This window comes from Salvelinus alpinus, chromosome 30 (assembly GCF_045679555.1).
Source record: "Salvelinus alpinus chromosome 30, SLU_Salpinus.1, whole genome shotgun sequence".
Taxonomy (NCBI): domain Eukaryota; kingdom Metazoa; phylum Chordata; class Actinopteri; order Salmoniformes; family Salmonidae; genus Salvelinus; species Salvelinus alpinus.
The window spans coordinates 39,836,053-39,861,991 of NC_092115.1; the positions used below are offsets into that span (position 1 = coordinate 39,836,053).

General features: G+C 42.6%; 1 protein-coding gene across 1 annotated transcript in view; it reads left to right on the forward strand.

Moving 5' to 3' along the window:
* LOC139560331 (protein unc-13 homolog A-like) overlaps positions 1–25,939 on the forward strand; it is an 83,692-nt gene that overhangs the window by 16,522 nt on the left and 41,231 nt on the right. Inside the window, exons 2-8 of the mRNA XM_071376995.1 lie at positions 707–736; positions 12,880–12,979; positions 18,851–18,968; positions 19,354–19,477; positions 20,481–20,551; positions 20,756–20,822; positions 22,583–22,612. Of these exons, the coding sequence (XP_071233096.1) occupies positions 707–736; positions 12,880–12,979; positions 18,851–18,968; positions 19,354–19,477; positions 20,481–20,551; positions 20,756–20,822; positions 22,583–22,612 (540 nt within the window). The remainder of the gene's footprint in view (positions 1–706; positions 737–12,879; positions 12,980–18,850; positions 18,969–19,353; positions 19,478–20,480; positions 20,552–20,755; positions 20,823–22,582; positions 22,613–25,939) is intronic.

The window sequence follows — 25,939 nt, forward strand, 5'->3', positions numbered from 1 at the left end:
CATTTGTCCTATAACCACAGGGTTGCTGGCTCATTTTGTCCCACAACAATGTGTACTGTGTGTAAAATCACCCCAGATGTCAAGCAGTGACACATATGAAAGCCTTCATCTGTATTTGTTTTCAGCAGAGTTTTAGTTCATTTTTTTAAGCTTCTAAGTCAAAGGCAAAAGTATTCCTCCATGTGGGTATATAAGGTGTGTCTTGCTGTATATATTATTGTTTCTGTCGATGCGTATGATTGTTATTAGAAATGGTATGGGGTTGAAAAGGACTAATTATTAGACGACAAAAAGTGGCAATACTATAATCACATATAGACTTAAATGGACTACATGCTAGTAGCATATGCCAAGCAAAAGAGCAGTGAAAACAAAGTAAGGTACAAACAAGTAAATAACTCACTTTCGTCCATGAGGCATGCTGAAAGTGTCCCATTTCTATTGAGCACTTGGCCACTTTGATTAGTTGGTTTTGATATTTCCTTGGAGAATTCACAACAATCGTTTAATGTTTGTGTTTACCCCAAGAGTGGATGCTAATGGGGATCCAGAGAAAATAACCAAAGTGAGACTCAGAACTACCCACAAAAGAGGAAATTGACGGTCATTTTGGAGGAAAATGGATCCAGCATGTTATGTTCTTTGTGTAAGAGTTCTGTCAAGAGATGGTGTTGCCCTGTGTGACTCTGTTCCTCTGTTTTCACAGTGAAGAAAGCCAAGCTGGATGGACCCCAAGGTACGTGTAGCTATTCAAAATATTGCCTAGTCAGACCATTACTCTGTTCCAGCTGGCTGATAGGTATTATTAGATAGGTACTGTTTGGCGTAGGACAGAGAATCTTCGACCAACCTTTACCTTTTCGATACTTCCTCAATTCCTGACGTGGAAGATAATCATCGTTTTCTAAACGTTCATGTCTAGTTGCCGGGGGTTTGTTGGAATTAAGAACATGCTCCATTATTAAATAAAATAAATGTTTTGCTCCTTGAAGTAATCCAACAATGTGTACATTGCCATCTTGTCTATTTCAAATCTCCTCTCATTGATTGAGACAGGCATGTCATGATGACCCACCTGCGGACGAGGAACAAGTGATGATGGCGGAAGCACTGTTTGAATCGGATGGTGCGTTGAGTAAAGTAAATAGACATGAGTAGAAAACTAACATTGAAGAATGGTGCAAAACGGGCTAAAGTTGTTAATGAAGACAGGCATCGGTCTAATAATGCTTCATTCCTTGTTGGAATACATTTCATGGGTAAGGATGTGTTTTTGGGAGATCCATTTGCAGTCAAGGAGATGGTGGAGGATGCACTGCGAAAGGTGAATTTAATTAAAGTGACCAGGAGTGGTTGGGTGTTGATGTATTATATGTCCAGAAGAACAGAAGGAAAGTGCATTGTCTCTGGGAATTATTGGAGTGTGAAGTAGAACGCTTTGATTTTCAGAACAGGCCACCAGTAAAAGGTGTCATCTCTGGCGTCGCGGTGGAAATGGAGGCTGAAAATCTAAAGCACCAGGTACCAGGAATAGTGGAGGCACATTGATTGAACCGTATGGCGAATGGAAGGAATGAGGAAAGCCTACCGGTGCTATTGCTATTTGATGAAGAATATCCTCTGACACATGAAAAGCTGGTGTATATGAGATACGCAGTGAGAGCTTATGTGAACAGACCGTTGCAGTGTCTTAAATGTAAAAAGTTTGTCCTCATGGCAAGTGTGTGTAGACGGAATAAATATGTTGTGGAGGAGTCAGTAAATACACTGCCGCAATTGTGGTGGGAACCACGTTCCCGAGGTCCAGGAGTGCCCTTTAAGGGCGAAGGAGGTCAAAGTAGCAAGAATCCAGGTTGTCCACCATGTCTCCTATGCAGAAACAGTGCAAATTGCGGAACCAGCAAGTTCAAATGAGGAAGAAATGGCAATGGATACCCTGCAGCCTACAGAAAGTGTTGTTGAGGGATCCTGAGCTACTGAATGTGAAGAAGCTGAATTTTGTTGCATTTATTGCACTGGTGATAAATTGTATAAGTAAAACTAAAAAGAAATTGAAGATTTGAAGATAATTGTGAATGCAGCAAAAACGTTTCTGGATCTCCAAGACTTTACTGCCGAAACATTGCAGGGAATATTGTCTGAAGATGTACTTCCCTCAAGCCCCAAAGCCTGCAGGGATTGGAGCAGACACTTGAATCTGACTAAAGGGGTATGTTTCCCTATTTCCCTGTGTTTTTCTGGATTAAAGTTCCCCAGTTTTCACCCCGAACAGTAGGTGGTAGCATGCACCTCTAACAAATGTTTTTTTGGACCACCATAAAAGACACTCGCCTGTCTTGATCAATGAGAGAAGATTTGAAATAGACAAGATGACGGTGTATACATTTTTTTTATTATTTCATGGAGCATTTTTATTTAATAACAGAGCATTTTCTAAATGCAACGAACCCCTTGAAACTAGACATGGACGTTTAGAATTGTCGGGAATTGAGGCCGTATCGTTAAGGTTGGTTGAACATTTTCTCTGCTATACCAAACAGTACCTAACCTGTAACGGCTAATGGAGCATCACATTAGGCCATTAAAATCTTCTAGCTAAGGTAAGTGCTGCTGAGAACCTAGAAATAAAATGGAAAAAACATACAGGACTAAATTCGATCAAACTTGCTTGCTGTGTCCAATAGGTACAGGAGTTTACCTGACCATGTGAGGCTATAACCCAAATTTAGACACATTTTATGAATTATTAATAAAAAAGGGTCTAAGGGCATTCCATTGCGAAAGCTTACGAGAAGTCATGGTCAATGACTGTAAACAGTTCTGAATGGAGAAGTGCTTGTTTGCATTGCTATGAAATCCAGTTTTAAGATGCTAACCCCCTACCCAAATCGAACATTAATATGAATGGCAATGTTTTGTTCTGGCTTTGCACGCAAGCACATGGTTCCTCTACTTCCCATCTGGGGAAGCATGGTGCCCATAATGCGAGGCTGATTAGCTAGACAAACTTGTGTGAACAAACAGGTGTACAAGGGTGTGAAACAAACAGGTGTGAACAAACAGGTGTACAAGGGTGTGAAACAAACAGGTGTGCACGTGAAGTGAGAAGACAACATGCAATCCATGTTTGGTTTTGATTTCAGTAGTCTGGAGTAGCATCTAAAAACCGGATTTCATAATTTCCTGTTCACTGCTCGGCAATGCAAATGGCTCCTCACCAATCAGAACCGTCTACAAATTATGGATGTAGTTTCGGACGTGGGACATATGCTTTTAGCAAGTACAGTCATTGGACCATGACTTACAGTATCTCACAAGCTGTCACAATGGAATGCCCTTAGACCACATCTTATTAATAAATTAAATAATTCATAAAAGTGTCTAAATTTGGGCTACTGAGGCTATAACTAGGACCTGGTCAGGTCATGTGATCAGAAAAACGTCCTGGCCCTATCTATACATAGTCTGGTCCTACATCTGTGGGTGATTTTGCAACTAAGGATACTTTTGGCTTGTCTTATCTTTAAAAAAATTTTAGTTAAATATTATTTTTTTTATTTTTATTATAATCATTGTATAATCCCAGCCAATATCAGTTTTTGTTTCCAGATTAAATGAACAAAGTATTTCTGTTGATGAAAGTATGATATTTAACAAACAAACCCCCTTCTGTCATTACCATCAGATCATACAACCATCAATTTTTGTTTAAAACTGAATCAAAACCACAATGGGTTGTGATTTTATTTATTTATTTAACCTTTATTTAACTAGGCAAGTCAGTTAAGAACAAATTCTTATTTACAATGACGGCCTACACCGGCCAAACCTGGACGATGCTGGGCCAATTGTGCGCCACCCTATGGGACTCCAAATCACGGCCGGTTGTCATACAGCCTGGATTCGAACCAAGGTGTCTGTAGTGACGCCTCTAGCACTGAGATGCAGTGCCTTAGACTGCTGCGCTACATGTACATTTTACCTCAATCAATCACACCAACTACCTCGTACCCCAGTACAGTACACTGACTCGTTACCGGTACTCCTTGTATATAGCCTCATTATTGTTATTTTATTGTTTTACTTTTTTCTTATCTACTTGTTAATTTTCTTTATTGTTAACTGCATTGTTGGGAAGGGGCTCGTAAGTAAGCATTTCATTGTAAATTCTACACTTGTTGTATTCGGCGCATGTGACAAATAACATTTTGATTATTTGGTTTATCTATCTATAGGATTTGGCACTACCGCATAATAATTTTTTATATCCATATTGCATAACTATGTCCATTTGCTGCCTGTGCTTGAATACCTACTTTGAGGCTTCCATAAACAATGCAATAACTTGTTGAAATGGTTGTATTTATCATTTTTAACTAGTTATATTGAGGACATGTAAGTGCTTTACACTTGAAGAAGACAGGAGTGTGATATTGTATGTGTAAATATATATTTTTTTAAGAAATATGTGTAGATTGTGGTGGTAATGACTGTGTGGTGGTTATAACAGGATAATGATAAATTGCCATAAATGTTAAAAATAACTTTGGAAATAGGTTTTTACAATATACCATAAAGACGGTAAAATATTATGTGATGAGCAGTATTGAGCAGGCAAAAGTTTGTATGGCTGGGAATTGCCAGGGACCTCATGATACGATATTATCACATAGGTGCGAATGCGATATATATGTCGATTCGATACTGTGATTTTGTTGTGATTCTATGTTCCAAACATATTACTCATATGTCTGCTGCAGAGGGACAAGAGCGGCATGAGAAAATTAGTTTTGGTCAATCATGGAAGTGCTGAAAACAAATTGGCTGTCACGTTCTGACCATAGTTCTTTTGTGTTTTGCTTGTTTTAGTGTTGGTCAGGACGTGAGCTGGGTGGGCATTCTATGTTGTGTGTCTAGTTTGTCTGTTTCTATGTTTGGCCTAATATGGTTCTCAATCAGAGGCAGGTGTTTTGTGTTGTCTCTGATTGGGAATCATATATAGGTGGCTTGTTTTGTGTTGGGGTTTGTGGGTGGTTGTCTCCTGTCTTTGTGTTTTCTCTGCACCAGCTAGGACTGTATCGGTTTGCCACATTTTGTTATTTTGTATCGTGTTCACTGGCTACGCTGCGTGTTGGTCCGATCCCTGTTACACCCTCTCTTCTCGTGAAGAGAGGGAAGGCTGCCGTTACATTGGCTCAATATTTAAAAAGGAGGATAGAGAACAAGCTATGAAGGAAAAATACTGGAGTTTTGGTGCAGGTACAGTCGACTAGCGTAAAATAATATTTTCAATATCGTCTAAAATAATATTGCGATTGTCAAATAATATCCCAATATGTAACTGTATTGATTTCCACCATCACTACTCAAATCAAATCAAATTTATTTATATAGCCCTTACATCAGTTGATATCTCAAAGTGCTGTACAGAAACCCAGCCTAAAACCTCAAACAGCAAGCAATGCAGGTGTAGAAGCACGGTGGCTAGGAAAAACTCCCTAGAAAGGCCAAAACCTAGGAAGACTACTACTTCTCATATCCTTGTTCTCCACTGTCACTTCCCAGATCTTGTGTGACTTGATGTGTAAAATGTCGAAAAAGCACTATAATGGATCACTTTGTTCAGTGTGATGGTACTGAAGCAAAACTGTGAACTGTATTCCGTAGAAAATAATATATTTAGTGCTTATGCACATATTTGACTCTTTTTTTCTTATCAGGTACATTAAATATGTAACAATTATCAAAATGTTTAATGTTGAAATACTTAGCTGAAGTTCAAAAGTCAGGGTGTGAGACAACTGCCATGTCAAAGTAAAACAGTCAAATCCAGAAATTAAATGCTCTTGGAAATAAAATTTAAAAAAACATATATTTGGAAAAAAAACCTGAGACTTAAAAAAGCCGGTAGTATATTTCAGAAACTTTTCGGACTGTAGTTCTTAAAACAGTTCCAGACGAATGGCAGTCTCGAGGTCAGGCCAGGCAGGGGTTCAGCAACCAAATCCGAGTCCAAACAGTATAAAGGGATAGGCAGGCTTGAAGACGGAACAGGCAGAGTGGTCAGGCAAGTGGGTTCGGAGTCAGGACAGGCAAGGGTCGAAACCAGGAGGACTAGAAACAAGAGAGACAGGGAAAAAAGGGGAGCAAGGGAAACATTTTGGGGATACCGTGTGTGTGTGACGCCTGTTTGAACGAGTGTATTAGACCCCCCCCCCCACACACACACACACACACGCCTGCATAAACACACAATCGACCTGTCTCTACCTACAGTGCATTCGGAAAGTATTCAGACCCCTTCACTTTTTCCACATTTTGTTATGTTACAGCCTTATTCTATAATGGATTAAATAAATAAATGTCCTCATCAATCTACACACAATACCCCATAATGACAAAGAAAAACGGGTTTTTAGAATTGTTTGCTAATTTATTAAAGATAAAAACAGATACATAAGTATTCAGACCCTTTGCTATAAGACTCAAAATTGAGCTCGGGTGCATGCTGTTTCCATTGATCATCATTTGATGATCTCTGGTCTGATGAAACCAATATCGAACTCTTTGGCCTGAATGCCAAGCGTCCCGTCTGGGGGAAACCTGGCACCCTCCCTACGGTGAAGCATGGTGGTGGCAGCATCATGCTGTGGGGATGTTTTTCAGCAGCAGGTATTTTGGTATTTGGTATTTTATTAGGATCCCCATTAGCTGTTGCAAAAGCAGCAGCTACTCTTCCTGGCGTCCACACAAAACATGAAACATAATACAGAATGACATTATGCAGGACATCATTAGACAAGAACAGCTCAAGGACAAAACTACATAAATTTTTAAAAAGGCACACATAGCCTACATATCAATTCATACACACAAACTATCTAGGTCAAATAGGGGAGAGGCGTTGTGCCACGAGGTGTTGCTTTATCTGTTTTTTGAAACCAGGTTTGCTGTTTATTTGAGCAATATGAGATGGAAGGAAGTTCCATGCAATAAGCGCTCTATATAATACTGTACATTTTCTTGAATTTGTTCTGGATTTGGGGACTATGAAAAGACCCCTGGTGGCATATCTGGTGGGATAAGTGTGTGTGTCAGAGCTGTGTGTAAGTTGACTATGCAAACAATTTGGGATTTTCAACACAAGAATGTTTCTTATAAAAATAAGTGATGCAGTCAGTCTCTCCTCAACTCTTAGCCAAGAGAGACTGGCATGCATAGTATTTATATCAGCCCTCTGATTACAATTAAGATCAAAACGTGCCACTCTGTTCTGGGCCAGCTGCAGCTTAACTAGGTCTTTCCTTGCAGCACTGGACCACACGACTGAACAATAATCAAGATTAGACAAAACTAGAGCCTGCAGAACTTGCTTTTAGGAGTGTGGTGTCAAAAAAGCAGAGCATCTCTTTATTACAGCTAGACTTCTCCCCATCTTTGCAACCATTGAATCTATATGTTTTGACCATGACAGTTTACAATCTAAGGTAACACCAAGTAATTTAGTCTCCTCAACTTGTTCAACAGCCCCAGCATTCATTACCAGATTCAGCTGAGGTCTAGCACTTAAACTTCTTATGGCTGCAGGGTCAGTATTGAGTAACTTGGAAAAAGGTGCCCATTTCAAACGGCCTCGTACTCAATTCTTGCTCGTACAATATGCATATTATTATTACTATTGGATAGAAAACACTCTCTAGTTTCTAAAACCGTTTGAATTATTTCTCTGAGTGAAACAGAACTCCTTCTGCAGCCCACTTCCTGACAGGAAGTGAGATTTCTGAAATCGAGGTCTCTGTTCAAAGGCTTGCCTATAAATGGGCATGATACGTATTGGTATACATACACGTCATACACCTTCCCCTAGATGTCAAGAGGAAGTGAGAGAAGAAATGAATGGATTATCTTGGTCTGAAGTGGAATAAATCCTCTTGGAATGAGTTGTCCGCCATTTCCTGTTTTTTCGAAAGCGCGAAGATGAACCTGGAATCGCCTTCTGGAAAGCCGTCGTTATAGGCGAATACTATCTCCGGCTTTGATTTTATTTGATACATGTTACAATATCATCGTAAAGTATGTTTTTTCAATATAGTTTTATTAGATTATTGAAATTTATTCGGGACGTTAGGCGTGTTGCGTTGTTTGACTTTGTTCACGAAGGAGAGCTTCGCGCCACTGGGCCAGTGTGCTTGCTAATTCAAGAGGGAAAGAGGTCGTTCTAAACCCAAACAAAGACGGTTCTGGACAAAGGACCCCTTGTGCAACATTCTGATGGAAGATCACCAAAAGTAGGACCCATTTTGGGATGCTATTTCATATATCTGTCGAACTGTGCTATCGCTACCGTTTGCATTGAATCAATGTTGTTGTGTGTTAGCTATTGTAGTAAGCTAATATAACGCTATATTGTGTTTTCGCTGTAAAACACTTAAAAAAATTGAAATATTGGCTGTATTCACAAGATCTTTGTCTTTCATTTGCTATACACCATATATTTTTCAGAAATGTTTTATGATGAGTATTTAGGTATTTGACGTTGGTGTCTGTAATTACTCTGGTTGCTTCGGTGCTATTTCTGACGGTAGCTGTGATGGTAGCATCAATGTAAAACTGATTTATACCTCAAATATGCACATTTTTCGAACAAAACATAGATTTATTGTGTAACATGTTATAGGACTGTCATCTGATGAAGTTGTTTCTTGGTTAGTTTGGTTGGATCTTGGTTAGTTAGGCTGGCTTTGTGCATGCTACCTGTGCTGTGAAAAATATCTGTCCTGTTTTCTATTTGGTGGTGAGCTAACATAAATATACGTGGTGTTTTCGCTGTAAAACATTTTAAAAATCGGACATGTTGGCTGGATTCACAAGATGTTTATCTTTCAAATGCTGTATTGGACTTGTTAATGTGTGAAAGTTAAATATTTCTAAAAAATATATTTTGAATTTCGCGCCCTGCACTTGAGCTGGATGTTGTCATAAGTGTGCCGGCGTCGGGCTTGCAGCCTGAATTAAGGAATGATTTGTACCAAATACAATGCTCTTAGTTTTAGAGATGTTCAGGACCAGTTTATTACTGGCCACCCATTCCAAAACAGACTGCAACTCTTTGTTAACGGTTTCAGTGACTTCATTAGCTGTGGTTACTGACGCGTATATGGTTGAATCATCAGCATACATGGACACGCATGCTTTGTTTAATGCCAGTGGCAGGTCATTGGTAAACATAGAAAAGAGCAGAGGGCCTAGAGAGCTGCCCTGCGGTACACCACACTTTACATGTTTGACTTTAGAGACGCTACTATAAAAAAAACGATGACTTCTATTAGATGGCTCTGAATCCACAATATGGCAGAGGTTGAAAAGCCATAGCGCTTAAGTTTTTTCAACATAATAATGAATAATATCAAAGGCTGCAGTGAAATCTAACAGTACAGCTCCCACAATCTTCTTATTATCAATTTATTTAAACTAATCATCAGTCATTTGTGTCAGTGCAGTACATGTTGAGTGCCCTTCTCTATAAGAATGCTGAAAGTCTGTTGTTAATTTATTTTTTATTAATTTCCTGGGTAGCTTTTCAGAGATAGACATAATATATTGAAAAGATCAGACAAAGCAGGAGAAAAAAATATACATTCAGCAGTCCATTAATCAATTGGTGTGTGTGGTGCTGCGGGGTTGAGGCTACGAACCCATTGGTTTGGCTCTCTCATCCCTTCCAGGCTTCTGGGAGGGAGGGTGGACAATGAGCCTGTCGTAGCGGATGTACGCAATGTCCCAACGCGCTCTGGCAGCTTTCATGGCTGGGATCAGTTTTTCCCTCTTTTGGAGCACAGCTTCAGGAAAGTCCTCATTGAGGAAGATGTACGTTCCTCTCAAGTTCTTGGCTCTTTCTAGAACAGCTACCTTGTCCTTGAACCTCAGGAACTTGACCACTATTGGCCTGGGCCTATCACCTGGGCCAGCGGTGGGTTTTCCAGTCCTGTGGGCGCGCTCCACCTCAATCTTCCTGTGGTCCATCTTCAATTTCTCAGAGATCATTTCCCTCACTTTGTCCTCAGACTCCATCCAGGTCTCGTGGAGATTCCGCAATTCCGTCCACAACCATGTTGTTTTGCCTTGATTGTCCCTCGAGAAAGTCTGATTTATCTGTCATTGTTATCATGGATTCTCACACACAGAACTGATGTCCTCTCTCAGTGACTTACAGATTGCTGTCATCTTGCCCTTCTCCTGTTTCAACTTGTCGAGCTGACCCTGGGAGAACTGCAAACTGTTCTTCAGGACCTGGACCTCTCTGGTCAGGTCGTCCATTCTTTTATTAGTAGAATCCACAAGTATTTGGACAAAACACTTGGAACTATTTTCTTGTTGTTGTAACAACTGCTTTATAGGTTTCTTTGTTTAAAAGATCCTTCACTTGTGATAGAGACACCACTGGCACTGTCCTCTAAGCCGGCTTTGGTCTTTGTCATGGTAGCTAGCAACGTATTTTAGCCTGTTACTCCTCACAGTTCCAGACAGGGCAGGTCACGGGGAAAATTGAAAACAACAAACAGCAGGGATCTAGACAGCCACAAACCTGGGACAATCCGCGGTCCCAGCCACAATGGCTAACTGCGTCGCGGTCTGCGTTCAAGAACACCTCGCTAGCTTTATGTCCAGCTAGCTAGCAGCTAGGCTAGCTGCGACGCCAAATAGCTCCTCAGAACCGTCCTTGGTCGGCAGGATCACTGGAAAGATACAAGCAGTCCCAGCAACTGATGCCAACTGCGTCGCGGGATCCAACATAAGAAGCTAGGTAGCTACCAAGAACTTTCCAATATACTTTTAAACGACAAACTTTCCAAACAAACAAAACCGAGCTCTTCCTCGTTCCGCGTACAACAGGAAGTGACGAAGCTCACTAGTCAGGTTTGAGGGAAAGATGAACGGAGCAAAGTACAGAGATCTTTGATGAAAACCTGCTCCAGAGCTCTCAGGGCCTCAGACTGGGGCGAAGGTTCACCTTCCAACAGGACAACGACTCTAAGCACACAGCCAAGACAGCACAGGAGTGGCAATCGGGACAAGTATCTGAATGTCCTTGAGTGGCCCAGCCAGAGCCCGGACTTGAACCCGATCGAACATCTCTGGAGAGACCTGAAAATAGCTGTGCAGCGACGCTGCCCCTTGTAGCGTCATACCCAAGAAGACTTGAGGCTCTAATCAGTGCCAAAGTTGCTTCAACAAAGTACTGAGTAAAGGGTCTGAATACTTATGTAAATGTGACATTTCAGTTTTTTTATTTTATAAATTTGCACAAATTACTATAAACCTATTTTTGCGTTGTCATTATGGGGTATTGTAGATTGAGGGGAAAAACTATTTTAATACATTTTTGAATAAGGCTGTAACGTAACAAAATGTGGAAAAAGTCAAGGGGTCTGAATACTTTCCAAATGCACTGTATGTAACCACACAAACTTGGATGAAACACCTCATCCGAGTCTGTGTGGTTCCTCCTTCTGAAAATAATCTGTGGTACATTTTTCTTGTCCTAATAGGGCTACATATAATATTATGTGCTAAAAAAGAGAAAGTATTTCCTTGTTACTAAAGACAATTCAAAATTCTAGTTTCACCAGGTCAACGGTCAATGGCACAGACAGCAACAGGGAGCTAGGGCGACATGCAGTTAAACAAATCCACTACTTTAATCTTGATTTGCGACGGCATGTTGGGCCACTCCTCATAAATTTGAGGTTTTACAGACTAGACATCACTGCACCTTCGTTGGCGCATAGTGTCCTCAGTGTCGGAGCCTCTGATGGGTGATGCTGTTGGGACTACCCTAGTTTTGAAGAGCATGTCTGCAATATGGGACTTGGCCATTTCCCCATATGTGATACATCGGGAAAAAAACTATTTGAAAGAGAACTTAAGGTTACTTTTGTTAGCCCGGTTCTCTGATAATATGAGTGCGACGTATCACTGCATTTCCCTGCTCGCAAGAGCACAAGGAATAGAGGCATGCTTGAGAATGACCAGAGGACTGGCAAGTGGCACCTTACAAAGAGGAAAGGCCTCACCTCTTTCGCCATTCGATCTGTCTGTCTCCGACAGACGAACTCTGAAGCATTTATTTGGGATGCAATTTCTGAGGCTGGTAACTCTCTAATGAATGTATCCTCTGCATTAGAGGTAAGTCTGGGTCCTTTTCTGTGGCATTCCTCATGAGAGCCAGTTTCATCACAGCGCTTGATGGTTTTTGCGACTGCACTTGAAGAAACTGTAAAAGTTCTTGAAATGTTCTGGATTGACTGACCTTCATGTCTAAAAGTAATGATGGACTGTCATTTCCCTTTGCTTATTTGAGCTATTCTTTCCATTATATGGACTTGGTCTTTTACCAAATAGGGCTATCTTCTGTATACCACCCCTACCTTGTCTCAACACAACTAATTGGTTCAAACGCATTAAGAAGGAAAGAAATTCCACAAATTAAGTTTTAACAAGGCACACCTGTTAATTGAAATGCATTCCAGGTGACTACCTCATGAAGCTGGTTGAGAGAATTCCAATAGTATGCAAAGCTGTCATCAAGGCAAAGGGTGGCTACTTTGAAGAGTCTCAAATATTAATATAAAATATAATGTATTTTTGGTTACCACATGATTCCATATGTGTTATTTCATAGTTTTGATGCCTTCACTATTATTATACAATTTAGAAAATAGTACAACATTTAGAAAATGAGTAGGTGGGTTAAAGCTTTTGACTGGAACTGTACATTTCACTCATTATCAGAGAACCGGGGTTGTGAAAGTGTTTTTTTTCTTTCTCCCTCACATAGAATTTCAGTTCTTTCTCTCTCTCTCTCTCTCTCTTCCTCAGAGAAGTTCAACACGTACTTGACCCTGAAGGTGCAGAATGTGAAGAGCACCACCATCGCTGTCCGAGGCAGCCTGCCCAGTTGGGAGCAGGACTTCATGTTGTGAGTCCTCTCCTTCTCTATCACTCCATCACCCTCTCGTCACCATTCTCTCCATCTGTCTCTCATTTTCTTTGTCACTCCATCACCCCTCTGATTACATTTCCTCTTTCATCTCCATCCATCTCTCTTTATCCTCCATCTACCTCCTTTTCCCTTCTTCTGCTCCCTCATCCATCCTTTCTCCCTTGGTGCCTCTATCACTCACTCCCTCTCCACATTGGCTTCCTCCCAGCCCCTCTCTCTCCACTCCCCCTTGTCCTCATCCTACCAAAGTGCACCTTGATCTCTTACTTACTTCCTTTTACTTTCTTCTCCTACTGTTCCCTCATCTTCGCTCGTCTTTCTCTTCCTCTTCTTTCATATTACCTTCTCTTTGGGGACGTTTCCATTTTCAGACTTGAACGGGGCACTTAGTAACAGCCAGTGTGCTAGTCAGTGAGTGTGCACGGTGGGGAGTGAACTAGTCAGTGAGTGTGGATGGTGTGTAGTGAACTAGTCAGTGAGTGTGGATGGTGTGTAGTGAACTAGTCAGTGAGTGTGGACGGTGTGGAGTGAACTAGTCAGCGAGTGTGGACGGTGTGGAGTGAACTAGTCAGTGAGTGTGGATGGTGTGGAGTGAACTAGTCAGTGAGTGTGGATGGTGTGTAGTGAACTAGTCAGTGAGTGTGGACGGTGTGGAGTGAACTAGTCAGCGAGTGTGGACAGTGTGGAGTGAACTAGTCAGTGAGTGTGGATGGTGTGGAGTGAACTAGTCAGCGAGTGTGGACGGTGTGGAGTGAACTAGTCAGCGAGTGTGGACGGTGTGGAGTGAACTAGTCAGTGAGTGTGGATGGTGTGTAGTGAACTAGTCAGCGAGTGTGGACGGTGTGGAGTGAACTAGTCAGCGAGTGTGGACGGTGTGGAGTGAACTAGTCAGCGAGTGTGGATGGTGTGGAGTGAACTAGTCAGCGAGTGTGGACGGTGGGGAGTGAACTAGTCAGCGAGTGTGGATGGTGTGTAGTGAACTAGTCAGCGAGTGTGGACGGTGTGGAGTGAACTAGTCAGTGAGAGTGGATGGTGTGGAGTGAACTAGTCAGCGAGTGTGGACGGTGTGGAGTGAACTAGTCAGCGAGTGTGGACGGTGTGGAGTGAACTAGTCAGCGAGTGTGGACGGTGTGGAGTGAACTAGTCAGCGAGTGTGGACGGTGTGGAGTGAACTAGTCAGCGAGTGTGGACGGTGTGGAGTGAACTAGTCAGCGAGTGTGGACGGTGTGGAGTGAACTAGTCAGCGAGTGTGGACGGTGTGTAGTGAACTAGTCAGCGAGTGTGGACGGTGTGGAGTGAACTAGTCAGCGAGTGTGGACGGTGGGGAGTGAACTAGTCAGCGAGTGTGGACGGTGTGGAGTGAACTAGTCAGCGAGTGTGGACGGTGTGGAGTGAACTAGTCAGCGAGAGTGGACGGTGTGGAGTGAACTAGTCAGCGAGTGTGGACGGTGTGGAGTGAACTAGTCAGCGAGTGTGGACGGTGTGGAGTGAACTAGTCAGCGAGTGTGGATGGTGTGGAGTGAACTAGTCAGCGAGTGTGGATGGTGTGGAGTGAACTAGTCAGCGAGTGTGGATGGTGTGGAGTGAACTAGTCAGCGAGTGTGGATGGTGTGGAGTGAACTAGTCAGCGAGTGTGGACGGTGTGGAGTGAACTAGTCAGCGAGTGTGGACGGTGTGGAGTGAACTAGTCAGTGAGAGTGGACGGTGTGGAGTGAACTAGTCAGCGAGTGTGGACGGTGTGGAGTGAACTAGTCAGCGAGTGTGGATGGTGTGGAGTGAACTAGTCAGCGAGTGTGGACGGTGTGGAGTGAACTAGTCAGCGAGTGTGGATGGTGTGGAGTGAACTAGTCAGCGAGTGTGGACGGTGGGGAGTGAACTAGTCAGCGAGTGTGGACGGTGGGGAGTGAACTAGTCAGCGAGTATGGACGGTGTGGAGTGAACTAGTCAGTGAGTGTGGATGGTGTGTAGTGCACTAGCCAGAGGGGCTGCACTAGTTTGACTGGTGTGTAGTCGGCTAATGAGTGTATACTAGCTTGACTGGTGTGCATTATGTAAGTAAAGGTGTACTACATTAGTTTGACTAATGTGAAGTGTGCCAGTGAGTAGGGCTGGGAATTGCCAGGGAACTCTCGATATGATACGATATTATCACGGTACTTAGGTGCTGATACGATATGTGCTACGGTTCTTACGATTCTCTGAATTCTATATGTATTAAGTATTGATGTTGCGATTTGATGTTCCAAACATATTGCTCACTATATGTCTGCTGCAGAGAGACAAGTGAGAGCATGAGAAAATGTTTTTTGATTAGTCAGGTTAAATAAAGGGCTGAAACATGTTGGCTCACTATTTAAAAATAATGATGGAGAACAAGCTATAGGATGAAAAATATTGGACTTTTCGCACATGTACAGCCAATTAGCGCTGACTTACGCTGTCTACAGTAGCAAATATTTTACAAATCAATACTTGGAGTCTAATATCGATATAATATCGGCCCAAATAATATTGCAATATGCAACCGTATACACATCCCCCCCACCCCATCACTACCAACGAGTAGTAGTTTGTCTGGTGTGTAGTGTGCCAGTAAGTGTGTTAGTTTGACTGGTGTGTATTGTGCTGGCTGACTGCAGATTAGCGTCCGTTGTGGTGTGGTTGCACCACGGAAAGTGTTATGTAAGACTCATATCCCTTTGTAATGGCTCCCAGTCCCTACCCTCAGTTACGGACACTAATGAAAATGGCACTTAAAAGTCACTACCCAGACTGGAAATCCCGCCAAACTCTTTTTAAATTTAAAAAAAATTAAAGTTCCCACTCTTTCCCTCCAGGCGCTGAATACAATGTCCACCTCCCTCCCTTTACTCTCTAGATGGCACTTCTCTCTCTTACATACACACACACATATACAGTTACACACACTTTCATGCTTTGTCTCCCGTTCCCTGCTCTCCTCTCTTGTTCTCGCTCACTTTCTTGTCCCACCCCCCCCATATTTCTCTGTTTAATAACTCCTTGTTGTCTTGTAAAGGCTGTTTGCTAGATTCCTCCCAGACTCTCTCGTATAGAGACATGTTTTATTTTTGTTACCATCAGACCCATAAGTAATTGGTGTGAACAAAGCGGTGTACCAGGTGTGTCTGTCTGTGTCTGGCCCGGCTCCACGAGGGGGCAAAAAGGGGCTCAGTTTTTGTTTTGTGTCCCTATTATAACATTTGCCAAAAAGTTAAAATGATTGAGTAACAGATTAGCGCAAAATCTGTATCTCCGCTGCGCTGTGTTAGTACAATGGACAGAGCGCACCGAACCAGCAAATCTGCCACTGCCATGATGGATATCCGAAATGGATAGCGATGAGCAGCAGCAGCATCAAACTGCTGAGGTCCAGCTAGCACCGCGTGCAGAGCCTACCCACCCTTCCACAAGCGCCGCTCGGATAATGGCTCCACAACCCCTCCACCTCCGACTGTTGCTGGCGATCCTGGAACAGAGGACCCTGCCCAGTTTAGCATAGAATCATACCCTAGCTGCAGGTTCTGTCCAAAAACTTTCATTTAATAGCAACTGGTTCGTAGGAAGAGAGTGACTGGAATACTCAATTACTGCAGATCTGTCATCCCCCCCCCCCCCCCCATGTAGAAAGTTCTGTGTTGGGTCCAATGCTAACGCAGACAAGGCCTTCACCCAAGCTGGGTATTCTAACTTGAAGCATGTTATTGATCGTACCAAAGGATTCGGTAGGCACACATCAAGCAAAGAGCATTTGAAATGCACTGCACTGTGGGAAAAAAAACAAGTTCGAAGTGCTATGGGAACATCAGTTTTAACACTTGTTAATGATGGGAAGCTGGAGAGAAATCACATGTGTTTGTTGGCAGTTGTGGACATCATTGAGTTCCTTGTTTCAAACCAGTAACCACTGACGGGGATATTGGACTCGATAGAGTCGAGGGGGGGGGGGGACCGTGGGCTTTTTCTGTCTAATGGATTATAGTCTCCGAAAAGACAAGGAACTTGCCAAAGTGTTTAGCACCATTACCCCACAATGCCACGTACACGTCACACGATATTCAACATGCGATCGTAGGGCTCATGAGTGGGGCGTCCACAGCTACATGCATAAACTCATTTTCCACTTCCACAAACGTGTTCAGTCAGCACAGAAGAAGCATGCCATCTCAACTAATCCAATTGCTATTTGAGGTGGACCTTCCAAGAAGATTTCGAAGGGAGAAGGGAATGATTGATTACTCAGGAAGTTCCTCAGAGCATCAAGGAGGCTGCAACTCTTCTGAGAAGGTAAGAAACAATCTAGCTGGTTGGTTTTAATCAGAATCTTGGTGGTATAGCCATTGGCGTCATAAAAAAAAAAAAAATCTATGGTATGGAATGGCAAAATGTACTTTCTTAGCCAGCATAGGTTTTCAACGGCCTTGCTTTAATGTGTAGGGTGCTGTACATGGTGCTGATAGAGTGCAGAGGAGATTTCGTGCCAACCTGTTACTTGGTCAAAAGCACTTGATGATGTTGGCATTTGAACTTTTATGTTTCTTGTGGTATATAGCGTGATACTGTATAAGCATAATTCAATATAATTCCAATACAAGAACCGAAATGACGCCCCTGGGTATAAATACATATAGGTATGTTTCATCATAGAAATGGATACATTCCACAATGGTTTTCATGGTTGTAGATGGAACTGTATGTTTTGGAAACGTGTTTATGGTAGGCTGGCATTGCTTAATTGATTACATGGGTCGAATTTGATCCACAGAAGTGTATTGTGCCATATCACAACCTGTTGCTGTGTTCATTAGCGGCTTGGTTTTCCATGTTTGAAGTGGGCCTTTTAGGCATATTTGTTTGGCAAGACAGCTGTGCATGGCTGCATCTCGCTGTAGTAGGCTGTGTTTTGGTTATTTGGATATCCATTTGTCTTTTGTTTACTGCGTTTGTTTGCTGTTAATGTAACTAGCTCAAATATAGATTGTGTCATGCCTTTATCCAGCTGATATTTAGTTTACTAGGACTACTACTTGGTACCTCTGTTTTGTTCTGTTAGCATTCATTCACTCGCAGTCGCAGTTGTCGGTATTCTAAGGCAAGCTGCTATCCAGTATTTGTTTTTGCATGCATTAATAACTAGGCTACTACTTTCAGCATTTAGTTAGCATTATTTTGGTAAGGCAGCTGTGTGGGTGGCTGCATTCACATAGGTTAATTCACCTATTATAAACAGCCTATCTATCTTTTAGCCTATATTCATCGCCAGAACGGCCTTGTTTAGTGTGTAGGGCGCTGTCCATTGACTAGGCTACAGATTTCGCACCAACCTGCCACTTCAAAAGCACTCAATTAATGGTTTCGGGGGTCTCTGCATTTGAACTTTGTTTATTGTGGTATAGTGTGATATAAGAATAATTTAATATATATTTCAATGCAAGAACCCCCCCAAAATTGTGCCCCCTCACCGATTTCAATTGCCCCCTTAGTCACTTTATCCTGGGGCCAGGTCTGGGGTGTATTAACAAAGCTGTGTGTGCGTGTGCATGTGTGTGAGATGAATCTTTACAATCACACAGCACATTTTGATGTCCAACTCTGGGCCGTTTATGCCTCTGTCCAATCTAGTTTCTCCTCATCCCGTCCTTCACCCCTCTTCCCCTCCCTCTCTTCTTCCACTCAGTTTATTCCTGTCCTCTTGACACACACACAAGCGTTTCTCTCTCCTCCCCATTCTCTCTCCTGCTGTCTTTCCTCCTTTGTATTCTCTCCTCTGTACTGTCTTTTCTCTCTTTCATTTCCTTTTGTTCTCTCTCTCTCTCTCTCTCTCTCTAGTGAGATCAACAGGCTGGACCTGGGGCTGACGGTGGAGGTGTGGAATAAAGGGTTAATATGGGACACCATGGTGGGAACTGTATGGATCCCCCTGCACAGCATCCGCCAATCAAACGTGGTACACTACACCCCCCCAATACTCATACTAGCATACTACTCAGTAAGCTACTATGTGAGCATGTCTCCCTAAGCCAGGGCAAAGCAACTCCTTGGGATAATGAAGTATACCAGCCATGGAATTAGAATTAGTGGAATGAAAAATCAGAATGACTCACTGAATGTGTCCCCACAGAAAGCTCCAGGGACAGACATGTTCCCGGATCTGTTTGTGCTGTTTTACGAACTCTTTGTGACAATGGCCGTAGAAGAGTTGGTAAGACTGCACGAACAGATCTGGGACTTGACTAATGTTTTTGTATGCAGTACAACAATTGGGATCTAAATAACAAACGAACAATGATAATGAATGGTATATCAGGTCTATGCATTCTATTTCTGTGTAGGAGAGTCCGGGGGACTGGCTGACCCTGGACTCCCAGGCCATCATGGCGGACAACGATATCTGTGGAACCAAAGACCCCACCTTACACCAGGTGCTGCTGGACACACGCTTTGAACTGCCTCTGGGTGAGTAAGAGAGGGAACCAATGAAAGAATTAACAAACTAACGAACAGACGGATGGATGGATGGACACATTAACAGAGAAATTAATGAATAAATGGACAGACGAACAACTTAATGAATTAAGTAATGAATATACTTAATTGACCCCCATTTATACCCCAAAAAACGTCTTGAAATACAGTAATTTCCACATTCACAGTCATGCCACAGAAGCATCTTACAGTAAACATAATCACACCTGAACTGTCATTCTGATCTTTAACTGGGTTAGGGTCAGTTTCCCAAAAACATAAAGATTTTTTTCAGCACTAAAGCCCACTTGTAGGCTATGAATGAACAATAATCAAAGATGTACCTAATTTTGGGGGGAAACTCACCCTTAACCAGTTTTATTAGATTCCATGTGTCCCCATACAAACACACTTATCTGTGTCGCTAGACTGGCTGCTTGTGTCCTCAACTTCAGGCTGTGGTCTCCAAGCATTGATTAGGTGTCATTTTACACTGCCTCCCATCCCCTGGTCAATACTGGTAAACTAACCCTGTCTGTCTGACTGTCTGACTGAGCACCAGTCAAGTGGGGTTCTGGCTGAAAAGTCACACTCAATGTCTTTGGCAAGAATAGTTTTGAGGGGAATGGGTGTGATAGGCTAACCACCAATACCTATCCAGGTGAAAGCTTGGTGGAACGCTTAATGGTAACTGCTAGCTGTGTGTGTGTGTGTGTGTGTGTGTGTGTGTGTGTGTGTGTGTGTGTGTGTGTGTGTGTGTGTGTGTGTGTGTGTGTGTGTGTGTGTGTGTGTGTGTGTGTGTGTGTGTGTGTGTGTGTGTGTGTGTGTGTGTGTGTGTGTGTGTGTGTGTGTGTGTGTGTGTGTGTTGATCTACAGCTGATATACATCTTAGCGGCATTACAGATGCGTGTCGCGAGGGTGCAAGCCTGTGTGTGTGTGCTGGTCAGCTGTGTGATTTATACTTTTTTTTAAATGGTGGGGCTCCTGTTTTCAGATATCCCTGAGGAGGAGGCACGCTATTGGGCCAAAAAACTGGAGCAACTCAACGCCATGAGAGATCAGGATGTAAGCTGTTGTCGCACACATTTATGGATCACCCTCTATTATACAGTAGACTGAGTTTTCCCACTCTATGTATTTTCCCTTTATTGAGACAGATTTAAAATGACAGAGGGGGATACAGGCAGGTGGGACAAATGGCTTGAAGATTTGGAATGAGGTGTGAGAGGAGTACATGTGGTTAGAGACTTTCGTGTGTATGTATTTCAGATTACTAACCAGTACTCATACCAAGAAGACCAGGAGCGACCACTTCCTGTTCCAGGGACACAGTGCTGTGAGTAATCCACCAATCCCTGGGCTTGTCTGATAGACAGGGGTTAGCGATTAACCAAGGAGAGTCAACTATTCAATGTCACCCTGTCAGTTCAGTGCGAGGTATTTGGATTGCACTAGTGTGTCTTTGTGTGTGTGTTGTGTGTTTGTTTGCATGTCTGTGTGTGTATCCACATTGATCAAGTGAAACGACGTCAATATGAGTATTTATTAGTTATACAGAGGCACTGGATGCAGAGTTTCTGGTGGTGTCAAAGTCTACTGGGCGTGGTGACACAGCTCTCAGGGGGGGGGGGGGGGGCTATGGCTCTGCTTGTCTGCCCATGACTCGTCTTATACAGACAAGCCCCACTGAGTCTTCCTACGCTGCGCACACACACAGAGCTCAGCAAACTAGCCTCCATGTTGGCATCAAAATATTCCATAACAATGCATGGCACTCTTTAGCCAAAAGTTCCCTTGCAGCACACCATACAATAACAGTAGTAAGACATTGTAAACCAGCCATCCCCAATAGGTGGCCTGTAATTTGTTCACCTACAATTTGTTCACCAAGAAAAGCTCAAATTGATTTTAATTTAGGCAATCTGTTCCCAAGTATTCCCACGCATAAATACAGTTGCGTATGTGATCGTATACCAATGTAATCAAGTTTAGAAATTATTCTGTTTTTGTCAAATACTATTTGTGATTCTTGCTGTCAATTTGCAGTGTACAAATGATTTATAACAATGTTCCGGCCCCCCGACCATCTGCTGAAGGAAAAGCCCACAGCTGAATGTAATTGGGGACCTCTGGTGTAAACGGTTCAATTAAGCCAGCAGCATACCACCCTGCATACCACTGCTGGTTTACTTCTGAACCTAAGCAGGGTTGGTCCTGGATGGGAGACCAGATGCTGCTGGAAGTGGTGTTGGAGGGCCAGTAGGAGGCACTCTTTCCTCTGGTCTAAAAAATATCCCAATGCCCCAGGGCAGTTATTGGGGACACTGCCCTGTGTAGGGTGCCGTCTTTTGGATGGGACGATAAACGGGTGTCCTGACTCTCTGAGGTCATTAAAGATCCCATGGCACTTATTATAAGAGTTTGGGTGTTAACCCTGGTGTCCTGGCTAAATTCCTCAATCTGGCCCTCAAAACATCACAGTCACCTAAGAATCTCCAGTTTACAATTGGCTCATTCATCCCCCTCCTCTTCCCCGTAACTATTCCCCAGGTCGTTGCTGTAAATGAGAACGTGTTCAAGTTACCTGGTAAAATAACGGATAAATAAAATTTAAAAAAAATTAAGTGTTCTGAAAGCCATGAAATTATCATTATAAGGGCACAAGGCGAGACCCAGAATCAGACACGGGAGGCAGATGGTTTGAGTCTCTGATATTTATTATAATCCAAGGGGTAGGCAAGAGAGGGGTTGTGGACAGGCAAAAGATCAAAACCAGGTCAGAGTCCAGGAGGTACAGAGTGGCAGGCAGAATAGTCAGGGTGGCGGGTTCAGAGTCCAGACAGGCAAGGGTCACAACCGGGAGAACTAGCAAAACAGAGAGAAGGAAAAAGCAGGAGAACAGAAAAAAACACGCTGGTTGACTTGACGAACAGACAAGCAGGGAACACAGGAATAAGTACCCAGGAACTAATGAGGAAAACAGATGGGTGGAGACAATCACAAAGACAGGGGAAACAGGCCAGGGTGTGACAATCATATTCCTAATGTTTCATAATTAAGACAGAATCCTTCTCAAAACGTTCTGTTTCTTTGTAGGTAACTGGAGTCTGTGGGGAGACCAACAAAGTGAGTACCCTTAATAAAGGGACATTTCACAATTTTTCAACTTCATATTCATCATCTACAGCACCACACCAACATCAATATATGTGATAATGGCGCATCAACCAATTAGTAGGAAATGCCTACTCACAATTGGTCATAATCACACGATGCACACTGATGTCATTGGAAACGCTTATCTTCCTCTATCTTTTTTACTACAAAACAAAAACGCACCATTTTCACATACAGTGAATTATGAAAGTATTCAGACCCCTTCCCTTTTTTCACATTTTGTTACTTTACAGCCTTATTCTAAAATTGACTAAATAAAACATTTTTCTCATCAATCTACACACAATAACCCATAATGACAAAGCGAAAACAGGTTTTTAGAAATGTTTGCAAATTTGTAAAACCTTCAAAACAGAAATACCTTATTTACATAAGTATTCAGACCCTTTGCTATGAGACTTGAAATTGAGCTCCGGTGCATCCTGTTTCCATTGATCATCCTTGTCATGTTTCTACAACTTGATTGGAGTCCACGTGTGGTGAATTCAATTGATTCGACATGATTTGGAAAGGCACACACACCTGTCTATATAATGTTCCATAGTTTACAGTGCAAAACCAAGCCATGAGGTCGAAGGAATCGTCCTTAGAGCTCCGAGACAGGATTGTGCCCAGGCACCGATCTGGGGAAGGGTACCAGATCTGTGCAGCATTGAAGGTCCCCAAGAACACAGTGGCCTCCATTCTTAAATGGGATTTTGGACCGGGGGAGAAGGGCCTTGGTCAGGGAGGTGACCAAGAACCTGATGGTCACTCTGACAGAGCTCCAGAGTTCCTCTGTGGACATGAGAGAACCTTCCAGAAGAGCAACCATCTCTGCAGCACTCCACCAATCAAGCCTTTATGGTAGAGTGGCCAGACGGAAGCCATTCCTCAGTAAAAGGTACATGACCGCCTGCTTGGAGTTTGCCAAAAGGCACCTTAAGGACTCTGACCATGAGAAACAAGATTCTCTGGTCTGATGAAACCAAGATTGAAAACACTGGCCTGAATGCCAAACGTCACATCTGGAGGAAACCTGGCACCATCCATACGGTGAATCATGGTGGTGGCAGCAACATGCTATGGGGATGTTTTTCAGTGGCAGGGACTGGGAGACTAGTCAGGATTGAGGGAAAGATGAATGGAGCGAAGTATAGAGAGATCCTTGATGAATATCTGCTCCAGAGCACTCAGGACCTCAGACTGGGGCGAAGGTTCACCTTCCAACAGGACAACGTCCCTAAGCACACAGTGAAGACAACGCAGGAGTGGCTTCGAGACAAGTCTCTGAATGTCCTTGAGTGCCACATGGGATTATGAAGAAATTATGAAAGAGAACTGGTATCCTGATTACATATACTGTGACTAAAATACCATATTGCAAAACTCTTCCAGAATAACCTCCAACCCACTCTCTTGTGTGGGAAAAGCTCAGTATGCCTCTTCTGTTAACACAGAAAATTGAAGGATTAAAAACGCTGATAGCACTCTGGGTGACCTGGAGAGATGAGCTCTATAGGAGTTCTATGGTTGGAGTTAAGATGGTCCACATTAGCTGGGATAGCCCCTGTGCTGAGTGGGCACTGTGAATGAGTGGTTTCTGCAAGTCATGCTTCTGCAGCATTTTAAAAAGATATTCCTCTGTGGTACAATAAACTAATGAAGTTCTCTTTTCAATCTTCGGTCCACTTAGTGTCAATGGTTCTTTAAAGCTGGGTTCACACAGACCATGTGGCATAATTGAGACTCATCTCAACAGACAGACATCTTTGATGTTAAATATGGACCTTCTTGATGTCTGGGTGCGTGACACGAGCCCTGATATTCTGGTTCTCACAGAGACCTGGCTCAGTTGTTAGATTATGGATAAGGACCTTGAAATAACTGATTACAACATTTTCAGGTGTGATAGATGGAAAAAAGGGGAAGGGGTGGCTATATATGTGAAATCAACACAGAATATTTGTCTTGACTTTAACCTGACTCAACTAATTTCCAAACCCACCTGGATTTTTGCACGAATTGCAAAATTCATATGATTTTATACAAATTGCTAAATGTGTAACATGTCACATGAAAAGGATGACGTAGTACACAATTGGAGGACATAGTACACAAAAAACGGGGACCACTTTTTACTCGTGAGCACCACTTTCAAAACTCCTGGCTGAAATGATACAAAAGTTTGAGAATGCATCTTTAATATAAGACACCTATCAAATTCCTCACTCATTGATCCAGGGATTTTTCTGCCATTGTAATTCTTTGGAGTTGGTCAGCTAAGCATTTTTTCAGGTTGCCTAAGTCCAAACAGTGTAAAAAATATATATATATAATTTTGGGATGGAAAAATGCTTTCGGTGTAAACTTAAACAACTTAAACCAGATATAAAGTACAGTTGAAGTTGGAAGTTTTTACGTACACCTTTGCCAAATACATTTGAACTCAGTTTTTCAAAATTCCTGACATTTAATCCTAGTAAAAATTCCCTGTCTTAGGTCAGTTAGGATCACCACTTTATTTTAAGAATGTGTAATGTCAGAATAATAGTAGAGTGATTTATTTCAACTTATTTTTTTTCATCACATTCTCAGTGGTTCAGAAGTTTACATACACTCAATTAGTATTTGGTAGCATTGCCTTTAAATTGTTTAACTTGGGTCAGATGTTTCAGGTAGCCTTCCACAAGCTTCCCACAATAAGTCGGGTGAATTTTGGCCCATTCCTCCTCACAGAGCTGGTGTAACTGAGCCAGGTTTGTAGGCCTCCTTGCTCGCACACTCTTTTTCAGTTCTGCCCACAAATGTTCTATAGGATTGAGGTCAGGGCTTTGTGATGGCCACTCCAATACCTTGACTTTGTTGTCCTTAAGCCATTTTGACACAACTTTGGAAGTATGCTTGGAGTCATTGTCCATTTGGAAGACCCATTTGCGACCAAGCTTTAACTTCCTGACTGATGTCTTGAGATGTTGCTTCAATATATCCACATCCACCTCATGATACCATCTATTTTGTGAAGTGCACCAGTCCCTCCTGCAGCAAATCCCTCCTGCAGCAAAGCACCTCCACAACATGATGCTGCCACCCCCGTGCTTCACGGTTAGGATGGTGTTTTTCGGTTTGCAGGCATCCACCCCTTTCCTCCAAACATAACGATGGTCATTATTGCCAAACAGTTCTATTTTTGTTTCATCAGACCAGAGGACATTTCTCCAAAACGTACGATCTTTGTCCCCATGTGCAGTTGCAAACGGTAGTCTGGCTTTTTATGGCGGTTTTTGAGCAGTGGCT